Below are 25,810 nucleotides of genomic sequence, written 5' to 3' on the forward strand. Positions count from 1 at the left end.
AATTAGCTCAGAAAGCACGTGGGTTTCCTTTCTCAGAAGTGGTATTTCTGTTAAAGGGATTATACTTTCCATTGAGAAGTGCAAACTCATGTGCATTTTTACAGCTTGTTTGCGAGGTCCTTGCAGTTCCATACTAGCTTTTTGAGCTGTAGTTTAGTTGTAACTTGTTCCTAGATAACAGTGCAAACACATATCTAACAACACACAATTCCTGGAAGAAATCCTAAGATAAAATGTGAAGAAAGAACTAAACATTGAATGAGGTGCTAGATTTCAGTTTCAATCTTCTTAAACTTTCTTTACAGGAGAGAATAAAATAAAGTACTGTAGAATAGATTGTATTTGCCCCTGTACTTGTGATTGTACAGTTCAAGGTAGAGCTATTCCTTTATGGCTAATCCTTTAGATAATTGTTGTAAAAGATAAAGGGCCAGACACTGACAGTTTAAAATAAGTGTTTTTTAAGGCAGGAAAGCTACAGGAAACCACCCCCCACCCCCCCAAAAACAAACATTCCGCTTGCCAACAACACTTTATAAATGGAAAGCTTAGAAGACATGAACTTCTAATCAAAATTTTAATTCTAATTTAATCTAACGTGATAGATTAGAACATTGTGCTGCATAAACATTACTGGGATACATTGCTTCAAACTGGCAGGATGTGGTAAACTATCTTGGAATGAACGGTACAACACACTGAGCAACAGTGAAAAAATCTTTCACTTTCTTGGTGTTGACCAGTTTAAAACTATCCCCACAGTAGGATTTCATTAACATCACCTGTTTGGAGTAGGAGATATATTAGATTTGATGGGATTAGGTGAAAGAAATGCTAGTAGCAATTTTCCTTGTGTGGGCTTTTTTTTCTTTTTCTTATATACCCCATTTGGAGCTCCAGCAACTGCAAGCTTGTCTTCCTCAATTAGACACGTCTGAAAGCTACAACGGGTGTGCAGACTCTTAAATGTGCTGTAATTTATATTTATCAATTCAGTGCACATAGTTTTTTTGATGTGTGCTTCCTGCCTGATTTTCTAACAATCCTTTATTTTCCACAGGTGGCCGTGATAAACGAGGTGGTCCCGTCCTGACCTTCCCAGCCCGCAGCAATCATGACAGAATAAGGCAGGAAGACCTTCGTAAACTTGTGACTTATTTGGCCAGCGTGCCAAGGTAAAGCTAGAAAGAAAACATTTCAAAGCTTAGGGTGGATGGGTGGGTGGGGAACTTGTTCTTGGCAGTTACTGATTTCCAAGTATTAACATTTAGTACCTTGAGTTCTTGGGGCGGAGGAACAAAAGTGTTCCCTTCCTCCTCCTGCGTGCACTCCGGTGGCTTTTATGGCACACGTGGCAATGCAGGAGCCCCAGAGTGGAGGCAGTGGGAGCAAACCTGGGCTTCAGGCTCCTCACGGCCTCGAGGAGCAGCTCTCATTCTCCCTGTTGGTGTGCAACTGTTTTAAAGGAGTGCAAGGGGAGGAATGCTTAGAGGCCTGTAGTTAAATATAGCAAGCTGGAGAGAGCCTGCTGTCTGTTGTTGTTTTTTAATACCTTGTGGGAGGTTTGGGAGAGCTGGGGTAGGGGGCTGTAGTTGCTGGGGAGGAGAGAGTGCCTGTACAAGAAGGCAGATCTTCCTGCTCCAGTACTTTCCAGAGATTTCTCCAGGCTGAGGAAGGAACATGGGTGGATTTAGGAGGAAGCTTTCAAAGAAAGGCATTTCAGGTTGTTCTGAATGTAAGCCACCACCTTTCCCTGCATTAGTCTCTGTGGCTCTCTTCCAGCAAGCAAGTCCCCATCCTTTTCTCAGGGATGCTGAAGGAAAGGTGTGTTACCAGAGCATATTTTTTTTTTTTCAAGCTTTGGGAGATGATTTATAGGGCTCAGTCCCCAGGGAGGTATCTCTGATCCAGCCTCAGTGAGTATGAGGCTACATATTGTCTCATCCAGCTTCCTTTCCCTATTTTTAAGCTTGTCAAATATCCTTGTCCAAGACCCACTGCACCAGCTGTTGAGGTGAATGTTCCCTCAGGGCAGGTGAGGGACTGAGAAAGGATGCTCAGGATTGAAGGAACACATCCTGTTTCCACCCAGGAGCTGCTTCTCTTTTAACCCCCCACACCATGAGCTGTTAAACAATGTTCATATTTTGGCAGAGTGTGAAGTTGAGGCACAAAGGGCAGAGGGGTTCACTGCATCTGGAAGTCAGGAGGTAAAGGTCTTGGAAATGCACTCAGTTCCTTAAACATGCAATGTGCAGAGGACAAAGGTTGTGTTTGGTAATGGATGAAGGTTCAGGGCAGTTTGGAGACTTAATCGCTTGGCTGCAGAGTGAGTAGCAAATGCAGCCATGTGTACCACATCTGCCAGTGCTTGTTTCCTGGACATCATAAGTCCTCTGGTGATTCACTTTTTGCTCTGTTGAACTTTTGGTCATCAAGGTTTTACTAATGAGGTGAATCTGTTTGCTTTTCGCCCCACCCCCTCTTATTTTATCCTCTAGCCAGCTCCATTTTCAACAATATTGTGAGAGGGATTACAGACGTGCTGTGGGGCTGGAGGAGCAATAGGTCACTCCCTGGGAGTGTGTGTCCCAGAGCTTGGCAATTCCCCCCCAGCTGCTGTGATAATGAAACTGGTCCCCTACATATTATCATTTTTTGCATGGTTGCAAGTATGAAGAGGATATGACATTGCTTTGGGTTGCAAGCAATTGCAGAGCAAAAATGACCTTCCAATGTGTCAACCTTTTCTATTAATTGCTCTTCCCTCATGGAGGTGGCTGTAATAAAAAGATACATCCCTTCTGTTCCCCACTGTCACACAGCTGAAATGCTGCTTTGCTTGCCTCACTGTGGATCAGTGCAATGATTTTTCTCTGACGATGCAGAACCGGGGGTCAGAGGTATGTGCTGGAGGAGCCAATACAAGACTTGGCTGCCTGTCTCCCTAGAAGCACTAAAAACCACTCTCCTCCTGGTGCTCACTACAAAGCCTTGTTCTGTCCTGGTGGGTGAAGCCTTTGGAGGATGTCTGTCTAGTTATACCAGAGAACATCCCTTTCTCTGTGGTACAATCTCCTGTCATGAAAATGCAGCCAGCAGGGAGGGACTGGCTATGCATGGAGCACTTTCACTGGCTTCCCAAGGATCCTTGCAGATTGGACCTCTGGAGGTATTAACTGGAGTACTGTCTCCTTGGGATGTTTGCATGTCGAGAGGTGTGGAGCAGAAAGCAACAAGAGTGATCAGAGATCTTGGAAAAGTGGCCTGGTCAAGGAAGTATTAAAAGGGTAGAGGTTGTTCAGTCTAGAAAGTGAAAAGCATGTGCAAGCATGTTGTGATGCTGCTAAAGGAAAGGGTTTGTAGGGTGGAGAACAAATGTGTTACACCAAAGCAAGTCAAGATTAGACTGGATATGAGGAAAAGATTTCTAATGAATTCCCATTAGCACTATAAGATGTCTAATTTTTTCTTCAATCCTTCTGTTGCTGTACAGACAAACCTCTGGCATTTATATAAATATTATATAATGGAGAGGGTATGGTAGATGAGGAGGTTATTTCTCCCAGTTTCTCCTAGTCCTGTGTTGTTGGGTGCAACAGCTGTGACCTTGCTGCTCTAGGAGGGAAATGTGACCACAAACTTCATAGGTTTGGCACGTGGGATTGTGTAACCTGTGTGGTGTAAGGAAACACTGAAAACTCATTTTCTCTAAACATTTTGTTCACTTTAACAAGGGCAAGCAGCAGAGCTTTCAAACTTACTTATGTTTTGGAAACAAATATATGGAAGAAACAGTTGGAATTCCTATCACTGGCTCTCAGTTCATGTTTATTCCAAGATGAGTGCTGTAGTTACTAACTACATCAGCCATCCATCAAAATAAACAATTTCATTAGCAGAAACTCTGAACAGGATGTCAGAAGAAACTGCACTGCTGTTGAGTGCTAAAAGGATAAGAATTTTCTGTGCTAGCTGAAAAAGTAGAAATTATTTAGGAAAAAGACTGTAATTTATCATATTGACACCAGGATAATAATTCTTTCTTTATTTTCGGTGCATTGGTTTCTGAGTGAGACAGATTGCTCTCCACGTTGATACTATCTGTCACTTAACCCTTGTTTTATATCTTAATGGAGGGGGCAGAGGTGGCGCAGTGCTGGGAGCTTGGAGCAGGTATGAGAGTGGTGATGAAATGTGATGATAGATTAGGGTAAGTGAAACCAGGGTCTTGCTAGCAGTTTTCAAAGTTTCTGATTCAGCTTTCTGCAGGTCCTTCTTCAAAACCAGAATAATAATGTGGGCTTTCTGAAAGCAGCTATGTGTGCTTGAGTTAGAGCAGAATAGTGAGGGCTTTCATGTAGCTGGGAGCCAGAGTCAGGCAGGTGCCTGCAGGCAGTGGGGTTTCCTGTGTGGCTGAGGATTACTGCCTGGGGGTGAGGATCTAGGAACACAGCTTGTTCCTATCCCAAAATGGTAACCTTTCAGTCCACAGTGCCTGGGGTAATTTAAGGCTCCTGGAAGGTTCAAAAGCCTGATCCTGCAGTTTTGGGGAGGAGGAGGAGGAGGTTGTGAGTGGGTATCTGACACTGTGAGCTAATGCGGTCCTGGTTCGGTGCCCTACTTTGGTTCTTTCAGGCATATCACAAGGTCCTTTTCTCTAAACAGTTCCACTGTAATTAGTTACTAAGAAACGAAGACACTATTCTTTAGATGTAAAGATAATTCCACGGATGCCAAGTTTCTACCACTCTGCCATTTTCTGCTTGGTTTACATTTGCACTAATGCTTTCTGGGTAGGCGAAGCTGTATTTCTTGTGACTCAGGATAGCTTCTATTTACATGCAAATTTAAATGGATGCAATGTTTAGCAATTTGGAGGGCGTGACTGAATCTAGGATAACAGGGTGTTTATGATCAGGGGAGCTGAGGGAGAATTTTCTAGCCTTGCTGAAGATTTTATATTTTAACACCAGTGCAGTGCCATCTATTCCAGTAGACTGAGCTTTGATTTATGTGTGTGTAAATGAAACTAGCACCAGGCCAATCTCCTCTGCGAGCCCTTTGGAATCAAGAATTAAGTTATGCGTAGGCTATAGGAGGATAAAAAGGAGACAGAATATTATTAGCCTGAGTTATCTCCTCGCATGGTGAAGCAATACGATGAAGGAAATGTTCTCTGTCAGCTGTAGTGAACCTTCCGGCTGAACACATCAATCTGTTCTGGAGCCAAGATAAGCAATCTTCTGTGCTCTCTGCAGAGGGGAAACCTGATATGCCTCAGGGGCCTGTGTTTTTAAAGACATCTACTTTTTATTTGTGCTCTGTTCAAAAAGCTGCTCAAATGTTTCCCTGTTCTGGGGGACATCCAGGGCTCGTTACAGCAGCAAAGTGTTTCCCAGGGCCAGCCCTGTGTGTTTGAACAGCTCCTTAGACCTCATCTAAGCTGAATGAGAGGTGCTAGGAGCAGTAAAAGAACTGAAGTGCCCTTAATAATTAGTTTAATGACTGGGGCTTTGTAAAATTAGAAGAACAATACAGGGGATGGCAAAATGTAACAATACTCACCCATTCTTGGATTTATTTTAAACTCTTCTCTGGTGACCTGTGGTACTGTGTGTATTAGCTCCTATGGCCGGGAGTAGTGTGAAACTCATTTTGTTGATTGATAGGAATTAAACCCTAGAGCTCTGCTTTCTGTTATGTGATCTTAGCACAGAAGGAGCTTTTGAGGACTTTTTTTTTTTTCCCCTGGAAGCTATTGTAGATCTACAAAAATAACCATCTATTTAAAAAATAACACCAGGGACATCATACTAATTTTAGTAACTAAATATCTGGTGCCATCGATAAGATAATTATTCTACCATACACTTGTTTCAAAATACAGCAGTAAAAAATGCAGTGAAACTAATGAGCCTAATGGAGAAGCAGTATTTTCTTCAGATATAATTTAACAAATAATTGCAAGATATTTTGTAGAAAGGGTTGCATTAGAAGTAAATAACTGACATGAGTGCTGGTGAATTTAAGAGTGTTTTATCACTCTGTAGCCAGCTCAAATCCAGCTTCTACCATATTGGTGTGTTATGTTTTTATCACTCTGTTGGGGATTGGGGGACTTCTGTTGAAGTATTGGTGCTCTTACCTTATCCTAGTGAAAGGCTTCCGAGCTCACTGCTCTGTATTGCTTCCTGTGTCCCCTTTCTGGCCACCTCAGGGCCAAGTTACACATTCACTGCTTGTTGGAAATCAGCACTTCAGAAGAGGATCTCTAATTTCCTTCCAGCTGTTTTAATAACCAGTTGAGGCATTTTATGTCTGGGTGAGTGGACAGTGGCTATAATTGATGTTGAAATTCTGCAGCTAGTGTCTACAGCTGCAACCTTGGAAACTCCCATTTACCAGAAGCTGCTAGAAAACATGGACTTCCTAGAAGTGCAGAGTGAGTGACAAGAGCTGTCAGAGCCTGGGGAGCAGGAATTAAGAAAAAATATTGAAGGTGTTGGGATGCTAATGTTATAGAGGGAAAGTAAAGTGTTGTGTAAAAATACACTCTGCAATCCCGAGCTAAAGTAAACAATTTAGTCTCAGTGTACATGGAAAATAGGACAAAAATAAAGTGATTAAAATCACAGATTGAAGAACTGAAGCAGGTTTCTGCTCCCATCTTGGAGACCCTGTTAGGAGGTGTGTCAGGAGGGATTCAGGTCTTGTCACTCCTGTCTTGCTGCAGAGGCATGAAAACAACAGCCACTCCAGCTTTTGCAGTACTGTTTTGTAGAAAGATGTGGGGTTAAGCTCATACAGTTTCCTATGTTTGTTTTTAAATCAGCCCAAACCTAAGGTAAATGGGAGGGCTTTGGTATCTGTTCCAAATTACTTCCTGCTTTCATTGCCTGTTGCTGTTTTTCTGGATAGCATAATGTCTGATCTTGCACAGCTCTGGACCTATAGCAGATGTCCTCTTTTTCTCTGCCCTCTCTGGGAGCTGAGAGTGCTCTCTGAGTGGTTCCAGCCTGGTTACCTGCTGAGCCCTGTTCTGCTGTCCAGCTCCAGAACAGTGCAAGTGTTTTCAGTCTGGTTTTGTGATGAGCTGCACAAAGAGCACGATGCATACCTTTGCATTTGATGTACTGTGAATTGCACAGCTCATAGCCTTTTCCCACTAAAGATTAACAAAAGGCAGGGTAAGCTGGGCTCTGCAACTCACTTCTACCAGTAATCATCGATATGGCTCTAACAGAAGTCTCTCTTTATTGTGATATAGAAGCAAAGGAGATTAAGTTAATGTTAATATTGAAACAAGCTTATTAAGATTTCATTATCCTATTTCAGAGTGTGAGTTTGGGAATTGAAATAAGTGAAATAAAGATTGATGTTCTTACAAGACTGAATTCTTTATTTAAAGTAAATTCCTTAAAGTACTTACAAAGGGATTTGCATAGTATTTTCTAAGTTGTTTATCTTGTATCTAAACTGTTTTGTACTGTTTTGGAAGACCTGAAAATCTCTTACTGTTTTTTCCCCCCCTAAATTCTACAATATTTCTTTTTTAAGTATAGCTTGCTCCATTTAATTATATTTTAATTGTATTCCAATAAATAATTGAAACTACTGATTACCACATGCAGAGAAACTGGGATTTCAACTTGTCATTGTGTTTTTAAGCATTGTATTCAACACTCAACATCTGCTTAATTTGAGGCTATAAATCTGCAGTTGAAAACAGTTAATATGAACGAATCCCTCATTTATTATGTCTGAATTATTTCCAAGGCAATTGTTCTATTTTACAGTGTAGGGGAGGGAGTTCAGTTTTCTCTCACTGCCGTCCATGCAGACTCATGCTGAGATTTCAAAGTCATATTGGGTTCTTTCTGCTTCATCTAACATCTCCAACACAAATTCAACGGGTTCATGAATTGAAGACTTAGGATTGGAGAGTGTAGCCCTACAGGCCAAGTTTAGGATAGAAGGGAAATGCACAGGTCTGCAAGAGAAGTTGCTGTTCCTGGCACTGGGCTGTTTTCCAGCTGACTGGGAGCTCAGCTGTACCTTCTTCAATGGAGTCAGTGGATAGGGCTTGTGGAGGGCATAAGTCCAGTGAAATAAAAGGTCACTGTTTTACTTGTGCTCCTCCCAGGCAGCAAAGTAAGCATCTCTACCGAGTTCAGGTCCAATGCCTTTTGGTTTTACTGGTCTGGCCTTTTTTTCTTCAGTCCTGCCCTCCCAGCTGCTATGTTTCTCATCCCCACAGGCAGTGCATTCAGGCTGCCAGCTCAGAGCAGCCAGAAGGATGGCAGTGGGTAGATTCCTTCCCACAGCCCCACATCTTCCCATGTCCTCTGTACTGAAAACAGCCAAAAGGTGCTGCTGCCCAGCCACAGCTCTGCAGTACCCCCACACCTGGCTTCTCTCTCTCTCTTACTGGGAGAAGAGCCACAGGAGGGCTGTTAAATCCCTCTGAGCCCAGTCAGAGCTGCCTGTGGCAGTGCCTCCTGCTTGGCTTCCTGCCAGGGCCAGATGGGCTGACCTGGAGACAGCTGCCTCCTACATGGGTGGTGATTCCATGCAGTGGCATCACCTGAGTCCTCTCAAGGTTTGGTGGGTTTTGCCAAGACCCTGAGAAAACCTCAGCTGTCTTCTCAGGGGATCCCCAGGTGCTGCTCAGCTCCCCTGCAGGGGCTGTGGGGTGCTGATTCTGGCTCTCTCACACAAGGTGAGTGCCTGTCCTGTCCAGCCATTCCTTGTTTTGTTGTATTTCTGTTAGCAATGGTGTGCACAGTATCTCACTGCATTTCCAACAGAGGATTCCAGCTGGGAAGGATTCTGCTTGGATTTCTCCAAATCTGGATCAAACAGCAAAACAATCGCTGTCACCACATGTGCCACCACTGCTGGGATGCAGGAGCCACCATGGCCAAGTGCCCTCAGTGGTGCTGGCAGGGTCTGGGGCCTGGTCCCATCCCCTGAGTTGTCTCACGTAGAGCTGCTCTGCATGCTCTGCTTTTTGAGCTTTGTCCAGGCCCTCAGTCTGGGGATTAGATCAGCATTGTTCCTCCTTCTAAATGGCTTTTGCATGTTGGTTGTACCGGCATCTGCTGCCTGGAAGAAGAGCTGAGGTGATGGAGGAAAGGAAGAAACTTGTAAACTATCCTGCACCCGTTCACTGGTGAGGGAGCTGGCGGGCACCACAGCCTGCTATAACTTTTATGCAGAGCATAATTTCCTCCATCCTCTTCCTCTGAGAAGTGTTTTGTGAGTCTCTGCAGCACACCTCCCAGTGCTGCTGTCCCTGGCCTTGGCCATACTCGTGCTGGTGTAAAGCTCTTGCATGTTCCTCATGGGCCTTTTAACCATCAGACCTGTGGCTCCACAATGCTCCAAGAGGTCCAGGCAGCAGCGACTGGGAGAATTCCTTGGAGAAAGCAGGCATGTGCTAATGTGAGCAGTAATTCAGAAAAGCTAAAATTAGCAGACAGAGAGGTTTTGTGGGAGCGCCTCACTGGCAGCAGAGCTGGCGCAGGCTGTGCACAGTTCCCTCCTGAAGCTGTCAGCAGCCATCAGTGGAATATGCAGCAGTTCAGCCAATCCTGAATTTTCTTTTAGATGATCTCTTTCCTACAGTTTTTGCAGACTGTAAAATAGTTTTTGTCTCATTCCACTATGGATGCTTGTGCTTCTCATCAGTAACTCCAGTACGTGCTATATCCTTTTCAGTATTATAAATTATTATGATTTGGAAGTGGTTTATGCCATCTCTTCATGGATGTTATTAGAAGCAGGAAAACAACTGCTGTGCTTTGCAGTGTACTTTGTAATGGGCATCTTGTCCAAGGTATCTAAGTGTCAATGGAAAGCTCTTCTAAACTCTCATGCAGGACGGATGAGACCTTTACTGTGTGCCAATATGAAGCAAGTAATGGGAGACACAGAAGTGGAGTTGTCCCAGCCTAGATGGGCTGATCCTTATCCTCATTGTATGCATGGAGGTGTTGGGAGTGCTGCTCCAAAGTCTGGGTTCCCCAGTGGACAGCTTGTGTAGGACTGAGGATATGTTTTCAGGAATATACTTTTAGCCATATTTCCAAATGAGTAATAAAAAGCTGATGTCATCATGCTGTCTGTCACTCACTGTTAAACGAAATCTGTTAGAGAAAATGCTCAAGAATATTAAATTCCTACAAATTTAATGAGAATAGACAGCTGCATCAAGGGAAGAGGCCTAATTAGTGTCCACAGAGAGGAGAAAGTCTCTGAACTTAACCCTTCTCAGAGACTAGAGGTGTGCAGGTATCCCTAGATCATGTAAGAGGCACATTTGTTATTAACTATTAGAGAATCAATGTGCAAACCTCTGCCAAGGGTTTGGCAGTTTCCATGTTCATAAAAGCATGTGCTAGTTTATGGTATTAGAAAATTTGATCATAAAAAAATAGAACAATGTCCAATTCATGGTAGCATGTGAGATTGAGCAGGCTGATGTTCTTATAGCGTGGAAAGTATGCCTTGTGCCTGGCAAAATTTGTCTCAGAGGCTGGGATGCTCAGTTCCCTGCTGTTTGCAAGGGGAATTGGTATCCAAGTTGGGTAGACAGTTGTAAATCTCATCAATGGTCTCTTCTCATTTTCCACAAGGTGTTCCTAACCAAGTCTGTGGTGTTTTATGCCTTCCTTGTGGATCCTGGCGCTGCTTCAGAGTTCCCTGTGGATCCTGCAGCACTGCGTGCAGCAAAACATAAGTGTGACTCTACAGTGTGCCACTGTTGGGCTACTTAGATTAAGAGAATAAAGAAAGAGAGAAAGAAATACTTTAATGCAATGTAAAATCATAAATAAGAAAAATAATTTTAGACTCTATCCTTTCCCCCAGGAAAAGGCAGCAAAGTGTAATTCAGACATGCTTTTGGCTTGGCAAACATTGTCCGGTCAGCAATGTGTGCCACAGTGTATTTTTCTGCTATTAACAGGGGAGGATTGGTTTCCCTGACTGTGTACACAGGGCTTTATTTTATGTCTAACTTTAAAGGGAAACCTTAGTCTCTAGAGAATTTTCCAGTGATGTAGTATTTTAGAAAGATCCTATGTGGTATTTCACCAACAAGGCAAAGCACCAAAACCTTTCCCTTGTCCTGTAACTGTTTTCAGGGAAATCTTCCACCTCTAAAACATGCCCACACTACTGTGCAAACAAGAGAAAGTAGGAACCTGCTGCAAGCTTGATGCTGTATTTACAAGGGACATCTTTGCTGAATGGTCCTTTTGGATAAAATTGTTGAATAGAAATTGTAATAGAGCATGGGCTTTGTAGAATAATTGCATCTTTCTTCAAAAATCATAGCAGCAGTTCATCTCCAGCCAGAGACAGGCTTTCATATGCCTTTCCTGGCCCTTTCCCCTGTTTCACATGGGAATACAAGAAATGACAGTCTCTAGTGCTATATTATTAGAAAACTTTCACTAGAAGGATAAGTTAAGTTTCATATTTTGTTTATTTTTTGAGGGTCTGCCAAGCCAGATGCTTATACTATAGATGTTGTCATTGAGGATTGAATAAATACTACTTTTTGAAGTTTAATTTGAAAGAATTACTAATTAAAAGTTATTTTTGTTTAGTAAACCATATTAAACTGATATTAAACTGATATTAACTGATATTTTACATCTTAAAGATAGAAAACCTCGAGTGGTTTTATTATAGATATGCTGCATGAGGCAGAAGTACACATCCCTTTAACAGTGTGCACTGATCAGACCTCCAATTTCTGGGAAGCAGGGTCTTAAATCTGCCGTTCCCAGTCATGAATTGGAAGCACTCTGTAAGAAATTGGCCATGTACTGTGTCACTGCCTGACCTTAGAAAATGCACTTGGAAAATCTATCTCATTATAGAAGGTACCATTTTACCATGCAGCAATTCTAGGGAGTGGAAGAGGAATTAGGGGAGCAGTAATCCCAATGGTGTCTGATTAACTAATGGGTGATCTTGCACATAGGAAGCATGGCTGAAAATCTCACTTGTTAATAAACTGTTAGTCTAAGAATTATTCAAGTAGGTAATATATTCTTTTGTCTTAAGACCTCTTTTTTGTTTTGTTCTAAAGACAGAACTAAATTCTTGCAACAGTGATTAAGCACATCCAATTTTGTAGTTATGTGCCCTTATTTCTCCATTTGTCTCTTTCTACAACATTTGTAATTTAGCTCAGAAACAGCATCTGGAGAAGCAAATATTCCTGGGATCACAGATTAGTTAAGATTTTCCTCCCCACTGGAGATTTGTGGGTAGGAGCTGCAATTCCATTCCAAAATTGAATTAAAAATCAGGTACATAGGAAAGTAGTGAAAAATCTTACCCATAGGAAGAATGTCTGGGAGCTCTGTTTTTTAATGAACTGTTAGACCAGGAATCAAATACACAAGCCAGTATGTGCAGGTTTTGTAGGGTTTTATTCTTCTCTCTTCACAAGGCAAACCTCAACTGTTGTATCATTCCTCACTACCAGGCTTACTGGAAATCTCAATTTCTCTTTACTTTCCAGAACAGCCAACCTAATGATTTTGCAGTGTCGGATCATAAACTGTAGGTGACATGGAAATATGGTCAGCTAAAAAGATTTCCTGGGATTTTCATTTGGGAATGAATTCTGTAGGAGGGTTCACCACAGTAGTTTTAGGGACTGTTAAATTGTATCTGTGTAGCAGCAGCACTTACCTGATGACTTGTTGGGTACTACTAAATACATGAAGAAGGCATAAATTTATGTTAGGTGAAATCCACTCAGCACCTTTGAGAAAGAAGCCATTTGAGAATCCACCTGCTCTGACTTGGACGCTAAATTTAGAAATGTTCATCACAGCAAATGAGATGCTGGCTGTCCTCATTATATAGTTTTTACATTCCCAGGAGCACTTGGAAAATTAAAGCAGAAATGTTTGAATAACGTACAGAACTTCAAGCAACATAAATCAAATTAGTGTACTGGATACAATACCAATGCAATTGTCTTGATCTCCATTTCTGGGCTTTTGAAATTGGTGACAAGTCAGTATTTCCAGGAGCTGAAGTCCATTTTTTCAGTACTGTGCTCATATTGCCCTTTTAGAGGCAAATGATTTATAATTGTTTTTACAATGAAAGCATATTTTTTCCTTTTTTTTTTTTTTTTGGTGGGAAGATACAAATGCACAAAGAACTTTAACTGTGTTCATGCTGCCTTGAAAAGATGCCAAAAGTCAAATGTGTAATTAGGGATTCTGTTAAGTCTAATTCCTATACCTGTGAACTTTTTTTGGCACATAGCTTTTTGTGTCATTGCTTTCCTTTTTGTATTTTTTATTATCTAGGCCAAGAAGTGAGTTCCTTTTCAGAGGAAATTGTCATAGATCTTCTGGGGTGTTAGTTATTCTTTGTAAAAATCCAATTTTGTTTTTGAGTGAAATACTCTAAAGCCTAATATTAGACACTGGTTACTCATGGAAAATCTCTTTAAAATCCTTCATAAGATGTTACATTTTAACATAATACAACAGGTTATGTTGGCATCCTTATAATGTAGGTTTGTTCCTGCAGTGCTAAAATTGAATGTTTCCAATGCTGGGATACTTTCTGTCCTACATCCCATAAGTTCAAATATTGGTCAAGTTCTAAAAGCTAATGATAAACTATTTTAGGCAGATAGGGCAGAGAGAAGATCAAAGAAATTATTATCACCAGATGATGTAAAAGGATTTTTTGGGGTGGATTTTAAGGTAGTTGGAAGCAAATTAATATTTTAGGTAATTTTATGAGTTAGCCTCAATTGATTTATCAAACCATTAGTTCTTCCTACCTTTGATGGGTGCCTCCTGTGAAAGTTACAGGATTCCCCTGTTGGTTCTTCCAGGCTACAGCTGACTTCAACAGAATCTGAATGAACCTGAAATACACATCTGCTCTGCAAACAGAATCAGGCAATAAATGAATCTCAAGACAACAGACTAGAGAGGATTTTTCTAGGCAGCCATTACCAAACTCTCAGGCTTTTCCACAAGTCTCGTACATCTTAAAACAGAATAAAGATATTTATTCATTGTGTAAGTTGCCAGGGGCATAAGAAGAAAATCATCAAGGTGGAAACACGTATTCACCATGTCTGCTCTTACTCACAAATGAAAGGAGGATATCAATACTTTTTCAGGCTAACACGTTAATTTACTACAATAGATTGGAAACTGATGCAAGAGGTCAACCAAAGCAGTAAAAGGCCTGCCTGGCCTGCAGGCTTCTACTTACCATGTCCTTCTACTAATTCTTGTTTAAGTACTGTGATCCTCCTTCAGAAAAGCAGTCAAGTGTGATCATGTGTCCATCCATATCCAGCAAGTGTAAACATGTGCTTCATGCACCATCTTAATTGCTTAATCAAGCTCCTTCTATTGTGAGGCACAGCCATACAAGCAGGAACCAGATGGAAGATATTTTTATCAGATGGGCCATAGGACTAAAGAAACATGGTCACTGAACATTGCTGTCCTTAAAAACCCCAGGATACAACTCCATCCATGCAACATCCCCACAATGTGATAATTCAGGCAGCAGCCCCTGTCATAAACCCAGACACAATCTTACCTCCCTTTTCAGACACCAACAACCTGAGCTTGCATAAGGGACATAAGTACACAATAACAATTATTTTAGAAGAGTTTATATCAAAGACAGTTGAAACAGTTATTTACATTGGGAATCAGTGTTGGTTTTTTTGGGTTTTTTTTGCAGTCATTAGTTTTGTGGATGATTTTATCAGTTTGTATAGCATCACCCTCACAAGAGACTACTGCAGTATTCTTTTTGTTTTTGAGTGGAAGGAAAAAGTCTCAGTGCATTTGAGCTCTTTGCTCTGCTGTTTGTCAAGCCTGTTATAGCAACAGAGATTTTAACTTGTTTTCCTTAGTTTTATGTTATAAAGCACTTAAAATTATGCATTAAGCTAATGTTCCTGTGGGTTCTACATCAAATCCCCAGTAATTGTGCTTTTGCAGTCTTTTCCACTATAGGCTTCGAGTACTAGTTTGATTATGCTGTGATCACTGCTTTTATTTCACACAGTACAAAAAGAGCAAAATCCTTGATTATAATTGCAGGCATGTTTATTTGGCCAGGCACTTGCCCAGTCCTAATTGACAGCCTGAATTGTGCAGCGTGGTCATCAAAATGGGCAAGAGCTTTTGTGAATAATTCATGGCTTTGACAAATGCCATATCTGCAGGTTTGGTGGCAAAATTAGCAGCAGTGAAATAGTTAAGAATTCTGGTATTTAGGCTGCCAGAAGTGGATTTTCGGTTACCCCAATAAGATGGAGAATGCAAGTTCATGTTCTAGTCTCATTGTTTCTTCCACTGGCTGCAGACTCAGCAAGACAAATGTGCATTAGTTTGTGTTGTCAAGGCTATCTTTGCAAGCAGATGGGCTAGAAATCTAATTAAAAAACCTAAAAGCTTTGATTCTGGCAAAAAAAAAAATAAGAGAAAAGTCTGTAGGACAACCCTAAATCCTCTGAATTAAATGGATGTTCTGTGTCAATGCTATTCTATTGTCACACTTATAAATAAAATATGAAGGGGTCTACTTTCACATAGACACATAAATGGGCTTATTTATGAGTTTAATAAAGCATGTATACTCAGTACTATTAGATAATCATATCTATAGAGCAATAAACAATTCCTATATAAAATCAGCACATGTGTAACAGAGAATGTTTCCCAGCACAGATAAATAAATAAGCACGTTAGATTATTAACTGAACTCTCTTAAACTTTTTTAAGTTAACTATGAGGTGGCCATGACTATTTGCAATCTTTCTGCAATTATGGATCCTCCCTGTGTCTGAAGATGTAAATATAATAGATTCAATGGAATAATGCAGTGGCTTCAACAAAGAAAAGTGTGGTACCATGCACAGGAAGGGGATGAATAACCCAGTGAGGTTCACCTGATTCAGTCTCATCCCTTGGACTATAGTGTTCCAGCCAGATGTAATAAGTGGACAACTTTTGAAGTTATAATTGCAAGGAAAATAGCTACATATATTTGTGTTTTCCCAGTATCAGGGTCTCACATGTCATAGGCTTTTCTTAAGCTGGGGGATGTGTCCAGTGTGAGGCTAGGGGTTTGCAGAGCAACTGTGGAATGGATTCTGTTGATTCTCATCAGATGTTTTCTGGTGGAGAGGGGAAGGAGTAACTGTGGTTGTTCAACTTGCTACAGAAACCCATTGCACTGGGCCTGTTTCTGCAGTGGGTTTTATACTGGCATTAATTTAACACACAGGTAGGAAACCCATTAGTCTGGTGGAGTAGATGTGGCCTGATGTGTGTTTGATGTGCCTCTTCCAGGTCAAATGAGTGGCTCAGTATTAGGCCAATATTCTCAGGTGCAATATTTCAAGAATCTGTTCTCCCTGGTTTTCATTACTGTGGGCTTGCTGACATCTACAATAAATTGTAAATTCCTTGACTAGCAGATTCCTATTATTACTATACTGGCATATGTTAATTTGTCAGTCTAATTTTCAAGTCTGTCATGAGGAAAAGCACCACCCAGGGTATGTAGTTCCTGAGATGAACAGGTTGATGACCATTCACATGGCACTTGTAGATGGATTTGCCAGTGAAGTTTTGTTGTGCTTTTGATAGAGAAGCAGTATAGCTAATAAGGTAAAGGGAGCAGGTAGTTGAAACTGGGAAATTACTTTTCAGAGCATTTATCTGAACCCACTTTAGCTGATAAAAGAGTTCCCCTGGTTTTCCAGTTAGAGGTGACTGATTGGTGGAAGACTGATGGAGAACTGAAATTATTTGCAATCGTGACGAAAGTTCAGGATCGTAAGGGAAGCTGAATTAAAACTGCATTGCCAGGACAGCACTGTGTGAGTTCCCATCAGTGTGGGACAGTGCCATAGCATGATGGATGGGAAACCTCAGGAGACCACACACTGGCACCTGAGGAGCTCAGTCTCCTGCAAAGGTGAGAGCATCTGAGGCTGAGAAATACCTCAAGTGATCTTAGGAAGACACTCAGAGAATGTTAGCTCAGAGACTGACTTAGCTTTTTCGCACATTTTCTGCCAGGATTTGACTGTTGGATAAATTTTTGCTTTCCAAAAGTCTTTTAGACTCAGCTGTCTCACTCTGGGTGTCAATGGTGTCTTTCAGGTCTTCTACTGGCTCTGAAATACTGAGTTATCAACCTGTTTGTGCTCAGTCAGCTTCAGTGATTTTGACCTCTCCCACATTTATGTATCCACCCCTGATAAGGGATGATACCTCACATCCAGTGTCTTCATTGGCTTGGCACATCCCCTCATGCTGGACACAGTGAGAGAGCCTGGCCTTTCTAGAAGACAGATTCAGAATAAATTGCACATGAGCTAGAGGTTTTTGAGCTGGGTTAGGAATATCACATCAGTTTCCCCTGGCTCCTGAGGACTCTGTAAAAAGGACTTTTCCCACTCTCAATGCCATCGTGGTAGTTTTTTGAAAGAATGAGTGAAGTCTGCTGTATGAATGAATACACAAATATTGATTTTACAAGTGTATCTTACAACATAGATTGATTTTGTAGCTTCAGAGCAAGTCCTTCTGGATGTAACACAACAGGCAGTCTTCACCCAGCCTGGCATGGCAGGAAGCATCTATCTGATAAGTGAACTATTTTAGGTAAATCATTGTGCCTACAAAGACCTGCTTTGTTTGTATATGGGTGGAGCTCAAAAAAAAAGAAATAAGTACCACTCATTTATTAGTCATGGTCATTCCTCATTGTCCAACCCAGGGAAAAAAGAGGTATCAGCTTTTTAATTGTGCAGTTGTAAAGGGAACTGAAATTCTTGTGTAGAAGCAAAACAGACCCGTGGACCTTGGAGTATTTCTGGGATGGAGCACTCAACCTTTCCATTTCATCTTTCAACCATTTCCATCTTTCATTTCCAGATGCACTGGAATCCAATGTTTGCCCTTATGTCTGTGGATTTTGGCCAAAATCCTGTATGTCTTGAGGAACAGTTATACCATTTTTGCTTAGAAGACATAAAGTGCAAAGCAAATCTCATGCTGAACTCTGCACTGAAAATGGGCAGAAGCTAAGATAATTGTGGAAGAATCTGCTATTTTGAAGTGTTAATTTTTAAGTGAGGAAAAATCTGAAAGATTTAGAATTTTCCCACGAACATACTTCTAAAATTTTATGTCAGTCAAAATATTTTGATAAAATTCAAAGTTTTTGTCCTCTTTTTCTTTTGAGTAGACTGATCAAAAGAAAGGAACAAAATTAAAAAAAATCTGAAAAGGTAAACCGGGATATTTTGCTGTTATAAAAGCCTTTTTCAGTTTTAAATTCAGTAATACTTTCATGAGAACCAGTACTTATCATGAAATATATTACTTTGAATTGATGTGAAACATCTCATCTCTCCCTAGTTCCTTATTTTAATTACAGCTCTGTGAATGGTTGTGCACTGCTCTCCTGCACTGGGTATGGAGCAGGGTATGGGAACTGGTGAGTGCTTACAGCAAGAGATGTCAGTACAATGTAGAAAAAGTGATTTTACTGTCTCTGAAGAGGTTTTTTTTCCTCTCATCATCTATAAGCTCAGTCAAGCCCTGGATCAAATGTGCAAGTCCCAGAGTGGTTATACCTGCCTACATCAGGAAGGAATTTGGCATGGTGTCTGCCTGTAGACATTATTGGATTTTACCAGTGCTGCTGTTGACTGTCTAGACCTACATTAATCACTCTTTGCATGAGCTGAACATGTTTGCAGGCTTCTTTATGCTGTTAAAGGTCTTCCCCTTATGGGTTTCTCTGCCTCCCACAATGTATTTCAAGGAAATGTATGTATTTGCAATCTGGAGGCTTTCCACTTTGAGGTGACTGTGTTTTATGGCACTGAGTGGAATTGTTCACCCTGCTCCATTCACTCACTTGTTAAGCCACTGATGTTGTGAACTGATAAATTAGGATGCTGTGTCTAAGAGCCCAAGCACTCGTTGCCCAGATGAAGCATCCCTTTCTTCATGTGAAAATCTGGTAGTGCTGACCATAGTCTAAACTTCATAGTGATGGCATGTGAAATGACCTTCATGATCTCCTTGCTTGAACTGTGAAAAAAACTCATAGAACAGGCAGAAAGATCAATTTATTTTCTGCATTGTAGTAGTTTGGCTGTGCTAAGCACAGCCATATATATTTATTTCTCCTCTAGAATCCAATGGATTCGAATCTTCAAACTTACTTCCAACAGCCTCTGCTCATCCAAACCTTTTCAAGAGTGGTGTGTTTATATTTCAACACAACCCTAATATTTATTTTTTCCAGCAAATGTCAAGAACATATAATTTTCATTTGGTAAAGCATTTTTGTTTTGTTTCTGCTAAATCATCTCAAATACAAGACTTTAAATGCTCAAGAGAGAGTTGAATGGTACTTACTGTTCAAATATTTCTTTGTTGTAGTAACAAATCTTTAAATGTAGCCCTGCTTCAACAAAAACAAAGCCCTGATTAATTTCATATTTATCTCAGCAGCTGTTTCAAGGAAGACCTGCCAGATATTGATCCAAATATAGTAGATGTGCAGCAACAAAAGGGGAAGAGGGTAAATGGATTTAGAAGAAGGCATCATTTACCAGCAGAAACTTAACCGGAATGTGAAAAATTATAGCATTTGTCCTCCAGATTTGGCTTTAACATCTGTGATCATGCATTTTTTGGACACAGCTGTGTTTTAAATCTTTGCTATTTGAATGAAGACAGGAAGCTTCTCAAATAGTGTTTATTTGCTCAATTAAATAGGAGGCCAAATGCCTGCAGAGCTTTGGGTCCCAATTCTGGTCTGGGCTGTAACAATACAGATCAGGATTTTTACCTGGGTAGAAGAGAGCTCAACACAACCCTGCTGATCCCTGGCCGAGATACAAATGGGACCTGCACTCTCAGAATGACTCCTAGGAGATCATGGGATCATGGTTACATATTGGAAAAAGGTTTTCTTACACCTACCTGATGTCTGTTGTCTGGGTGTCTGTTGTTCCTCGCTTTTACATCATTTACAACAGAATTGCTTTGAGTTCAGAGCCATTTTTCTTAGATGTAAAAATCAAACACCAAAATTAGTTGCTTGCTTGAGAGTAGCAGAAGAACCCATCTGGCAGCAGTTAGCTTCTGCTGCAGTAGATGGGTTTTTTCTGCCTTTCTGTTCCCTTCCTGTTGACTTGGGGCCAGAGACAGGAGTTGAATGTGGATGTTGTGCAGCCCACACATCTGCATTCTTGTGCCATTCACAAACACACCTCATGTTCCCTAAGAGCAGTGGCTGGAAACCAGAGATAGGAGGTTTGTCTTTGCCTGGACCTCATTGGCTCCAAGTCTTTTTACAGCACGTCACTGAATTTTCTCTAGATCACTGCTTTATGTCCAGCTCCAGCCACTGTGAAACTGGCTTTGATTTCTTTCTTTCTTTCTTTCTCTCTTGTTTTAAAAAAGAAAAGTGAGAATAAGTGATTCATTTTCAGTGCTGAAAGAGAATAAACAAATTTAGGTCACAGTAAGAAAGAAAGGATTAATTGGAAGTTGAGTCTGGGTGGCTGTTTCTTCTCTAATTGTAAAAAAGTATTGTGAAACCAAGTTCAAACATGTAAGAAGGAAAATCTAGGATGAAGACTGTCCATCTACAGTCTTTTAGGTGGCTGAAGTTCTCTAGTGGGTGCTTGCTGTGAGTTGTTATTCCAGAGTAATGGTACTCTTGGGTTGTGCATCACTAAGTTCCTCTCCTGGTGTCTGATACAGCAGCACAGAAGGGAGATGTGAGGATTAGGAGTCACGAGTGTCCCAGGATCTTTGAAAAGACAGTCTGTCTCATCCCACTGAGCAGCCACTGTCACTGGGGATGTGGGTGACAGCTCAGGTTGACAGTGCAGGAACACATTCCTTAGCTGGGATAATAAGCAAGGTACAATTTGCTGAGAGGTATTAAATAGAACAACATATTTTAATAAATAATGCTGGTTCAGCATGCTTGGCAAACAGGTCTAATAAAAAGTACTTTACCTGGTCTTTTAAATATACTGGAAAGTAAATTATGAATACAGGTACTGACTGTTTTTATTGAGAAGGTGAACTTCAAGCTCAACATTGTGATTTGAAACCAAAGTATGAAAGTCTGTAAGTAATACTGATTATAAACCTCTCTGTTTAGTTTTGTTTCCAAGCTGAGTAAATAAACTACACACAAAAATGAATAAAAAAATACAATTAATCAAAAATATTAGCATGTAAATCACTGAGGTGATCCTTGGTGATTTTGTTATAGAAACTGGGCAGCAGAGTTAGTGAGGTCTCATATGAAATGAGGCCTTTGGGATAACAGTTTGTGCTTGGAAGCTTTTACATACCTGTTTTTCTCCTCTCCCTCCCCTTTTTCCACCCTCAGCTGTGAAGCAATTGGCTGACTACAGCCACATTTATCAAAGGAACGGTGATCTCAAAAATAATTAATTTCCTGCAGATTTTGCTCCTATGTGTTGATGCCTGAAGAGCTACTTATTATTCTGACAGTGTCTCCTGACAAGGTTATGCTGACCTGCCTTAAAAGAGATCTTGCTCTCTCCGTTAACAAATCATATTTCGAATGAGATGCTGGACATGTCAGATCTGGGCTTTTAGTGGTCCAACAGGAATGCTAAATGTGCTGTTTCATCATTAACTCATGACTGCAAAATGGGAATGGAGATATTATGTTATTTCAGCTAATCAAGTGCTGAAGCTTCCAAATGCCAGAAGCTTTGGCCAAACCATAAGGGTGAAAAATACACATAATCAATAGGTATCTGAGAGATTAATCAGAAAGCATGAAGTCCTTAAATTAATGTGGTACCCAGCAAGCCAGCTCTTGCCAAAGAAAATACAATTTAGAGTGTGCCTGAATTAAAGAGGAAATTTGAGAAAATAACCTTATGAAAGTAGCCTAGAAACCAAAATAGAGGTTTTTGGGTTTTTTTTACAAAATTATCACATCTGCTTCTGAGTTTCAATTTTATGCCTTTTTTTTTTAAATCCGGATCATAAGTATTATTTTTGCAAATATTCTAGGGTATTTTTATTAAACTTAGAAGCTGGTCTTTGTCTTTGCTTAAAAGTAGTGGAGCAACTGAAATGACTTATCAACTATCAAATCATTTCTGCTCACCGTTGCAAATCTAGTCCAGATGAGCACAGCCAAAAGGCTGATGGATTGTCCAAATACCTTGATTTGAGTGTTTTTTCCAGTTTCTGGTCAAATATCAATACCGGAAAAAATTAAGCACCACAATCAACATTAATTGCCGTACTAAAGTGGTTACCTGTGCATAATAGATATGAGTATTGATGTGTCATCCTGGGAGCCAGGAATAAGGCATGTCTCGCTTGGAGAATGTGGAGGAAGCTCAGTTGCTACTGATGCTTTTCCCGATCAATTGCTAAACTGGGAAGGGTTCGAGTTGTTGCTTTTAAGCAATAAAGTTAATAAGCAGGGCTAGAGTGTTCAAAAGGAACCTCGCATCATTTCCTCAATCCATGCTGAGGGAACTGAAGAAAAACGACTGTCAGAGATGACAGATTGTCCCAGATTGTCTCACCAGAGTTTATCAGAGCTTCATTATGTCTAGGCTAATTTTTTTAGGATGCTGTCAATAGCTGGAAATATTTGGATATTGCAACTTAATATATATATATATATATAATTTATTTTTAAAAAATAAATAGCCTGTGAGGTGTCCCCACAATTATGTTAGCCTTTTGAGCTTTCACATCAGTATTCAATTTTTGTTTTGCAGATCATGATTACTCATTATTTTTAATTCTCTGGATTTTCATTTATAGTTTCCTGAAAAGTAATTTATTGGAATTTATTCCAGACAGCTGAAGACTGTAGTATGAATATAGGTAGCTGGAGACCTCCAGCAAGGCAGACTCCTTAAACAAACACAGCATAGCAGATGGTCAGTGCCCTGAAAAGGTTATACTCTAAATAGTTTTCTTATCTCACATGTCCTTCTTTGAGATATTAGTACCTGGTTAGTATCTGGCTACCTGTTTGAGCAGGGTAAGTGCTCTTGAAGGCACCCTCTCTGCAACAAGGTCTGCAACTGGGAGTAGAAATAATGAGCAGGCAGCTTTCTGTCTTGCAACCATTTAAACACAGATAAATAATAGCTTTTGACAAGCAGGTTTAGAAATCAGGTGCTAATTTTTTGAAAAAATTCGGAAGAATGTGGAGGTATCTGTTTCAATGCAGGCTGGACTTCTAGTCATGGTGCTATATAATCAAGGGTGGTATATGTCAAGGTGTCACTCTGCCTTTGCTCCACAACTAGAGACAGGTTTGATTTTGGATCTGTTTGTGTCTAAGACTTTGGTTCAGGTTCATAAACAGAAGACTTCAGTCTTCCAGTGCATTCCTGTCCTGCTTGCTGAAACAGGTTTTAGGTTGCTCATCGATAAGTATTAACTTACTTTAACTTTGTTTTACATCAAATTAGGTAACTTGGCAGGTTGGCAGTGGTGAGGGGAGCTGGAATGAAGCTAACACTGTCTATGCCTTGCTGTGGTTGCAATGGATAGTGGTGGTGTATTTATTTATTTATATCAGAAAAGACAGATTGCACTTACCTGTTACTTGTCCTCTGTTGGGGCTCTCCACATGTCCCTTTGGCTCCTGCATCTCTTTTTCAAGTGTTTGAAGAAATACTTGGAAAAGTCTGTTCAGGATAACAGGGATCAGTGATTTGGCAGAAGTTCCTGAAGATCCTCTAAAGCTTTGCAAGAAAAATGACACAAAATACAAACTCCTTTCTATTCATTGCTTTCTGATTTGCTTCCTTGTCTCAACTCGTTCCAAAAGGCAAGAGGTTGTAGCACCACCAACAAAGCTTCTTTTACAGCCTTTTTTTGGCATTAGTTACGAAAGGATTAGATGTCTGACCTTTCAGCAGTAGGTAAAAGGAGAATAAAAATATCTATGTTCCTGACTGTTTGGAATTGCCTTGTCTCCCTAGTTTTTCTTTGCACTGACTGTTGTAGCAGTGTGCTCTGGATGTGCCAATAATGTTAAGGCAGAGGACCAAGCTTGTTGTCTCCAAGTGCTCCTGTCTGGCGCTGTGTTGAGACTGTTCAAGTTAGCACACTCTCAACATATATTTGCCCAGTGTGCCTCCTCTGAAAAATATTCCTGTCCTTGTTCCAGCCCAGAAACCTAGTTATATGCTTTATAGAGTTGTTTTCTGTGGAATATATAGGAAGTGGATCTTATTAGCAGAAAGAGTGTTTTAAGAAGTTAAAGAGGGAGAGTGCAGTGAAAATCCTCCTGTGTGTTTGTGCACTGGGAATATTTCTGTGGAGGCTAAACAGTCTTACAGTTTCTACATTATACCCATATCTCTTTTTCTGAGTATAAATATGACTATGTCCCTTGAAAAGCTGTGCTGAAAGCTGCACAGACTTGACTTGAATTGACCCATCCTTTTATTTTTTCTCCTCTCTTCTCATGAGGAAAAAGAAAATTTGTGTTTGCAAGGGAATGCTGTGGTGTTGCTGGGCCCCATGCATTGCCAGTGACCAGGACAGATAACTGCCTTGGACTTCTGAGAAGGGAGGAGCACAGGCTGGGAGAAAAGTCTGGCTGCAGATTGAAGAAGGTCCTGCAGCATTTGGAAGATCAGTCGGGAGGGAAAAGGGCCCCAATGATAACAGTGCACATGCTGAGTCACATGTGCACTCCTGTCAGGGAGCAATTGCAAGGCATTTTTCTGGACGTGACACTTTTCTGGAAGTATTTAAAGGGGCCTCTAAAAATGAAGGCACCCAAATTTAAAAGTGGCCAGTAATGCTAAGGGAAAGAACCCTGCTTGTTGACTTTGGCTGGGTTCAATATGTTGAAACTGGAATCCATTGTATGTACACATAAAGAACTTTTATACAGATGTATTTGATTCTGTTTCCAATTGGTGTGAAAGTATGTATGTTTTTAGTGAAAATTTGAATTATACATGTTTGGAAAATTAGAGATTAAACTGTAATCTAGACACTTGAATTTCATGTAAATTACATTATAGTAAATTTAATATGACCTTTCTTATAGCCTTTATACTGTACTATCTCTCATCTTTTATGTTAATCATTCCTTGCTTTGCTCTGAAGCACCAAGCACCAGCAACAAAAGCCAAGTCTCACTGTGGCTGCCCACAATATTAATTATCATGATGTGCTTTTATTCCTGCAGCGAAGATGTTTGCAAACGAGGATTCACTGTTATTATCGATATGCGGGGATCTAAATGGGATTTGATCAAGCCTCTCCTAAAAACCCTTCAAGAAGCCTTTCCTGCTGAGATTCATGTGGCCCTGATTATAAAACCTGATAATTTCTGGCAGAAGCAGAAAACAAACTTCGGCAGTTCCAAGTTCATCTTTGAGGTGAGAGCAATGTTGAAATTAATTGTAAAGCATTATCTCTGATAAGAACTTTTCTTCAGGTAAAAAACCACCTGTGACTGAAAGCAAAAAAATATATCTGAGGGCAGGTGGCAGGAGTGGGCTGATGTTTTGGGTTGTTTTCTAAGCACACTGGTGAAATGAATTGCATGTTTTATCCCAGAGGTTCACATAGTTCATTTTGCTGAGGGTTAATTTGCTGTAGTTGTTGGTTTTTTTTGTTTGATTGTTTGGTTGGGGTTTTTTTGTGGTATTTATTTTTGGTCATGTTGCATTAAGTCTTTCCTTTGTTTGTCATAG

At 40.5% G+C, this 25,810-nt stretch overlaps 1 protein-coding gene across 14 annotated transcripts in view; it reads left to right on the top strand.

Annotated features, from left to right (window-relative positions):
* Nucleotides 1–25,810, top strand: part of KALRN (kalirin RhoGEF kinase) — a 470,986-nt gene that overhangs the window by 164,253 nt on the left and 280,923 nt on the right. For all 14 annotated transcript variants that reach the window (XM_019007406.2, XM_019007405.2, XM_019007391.2 and 11 more), the window contains 2 exons: nt 1,061–1,175; nt 25,300–25,492. In XM_019007406.2, coding sequence (XP_018862951.1) covers nt 1,061–1,175; nt 25,300–25,492 — 308 coding nt within the window. The remainder of the gene's footprint in view (nt 1–1,060; nt 1,176–25,299; nt 25,493–25,810) is intronic.

This window comes from Parus major, chromosome 7, assembly GCF_001522545.3.
Source record: "Parus major isolate Abel chromosome 7, Parus_major1.1, whole genome shotgun sequence".
NCBI classification, from domain to species: domain Eukaryota; kingdom Metazoa; phylum Chordata; class Aves; order Passeriformes; family Paridae; genus Parus; species Parus major.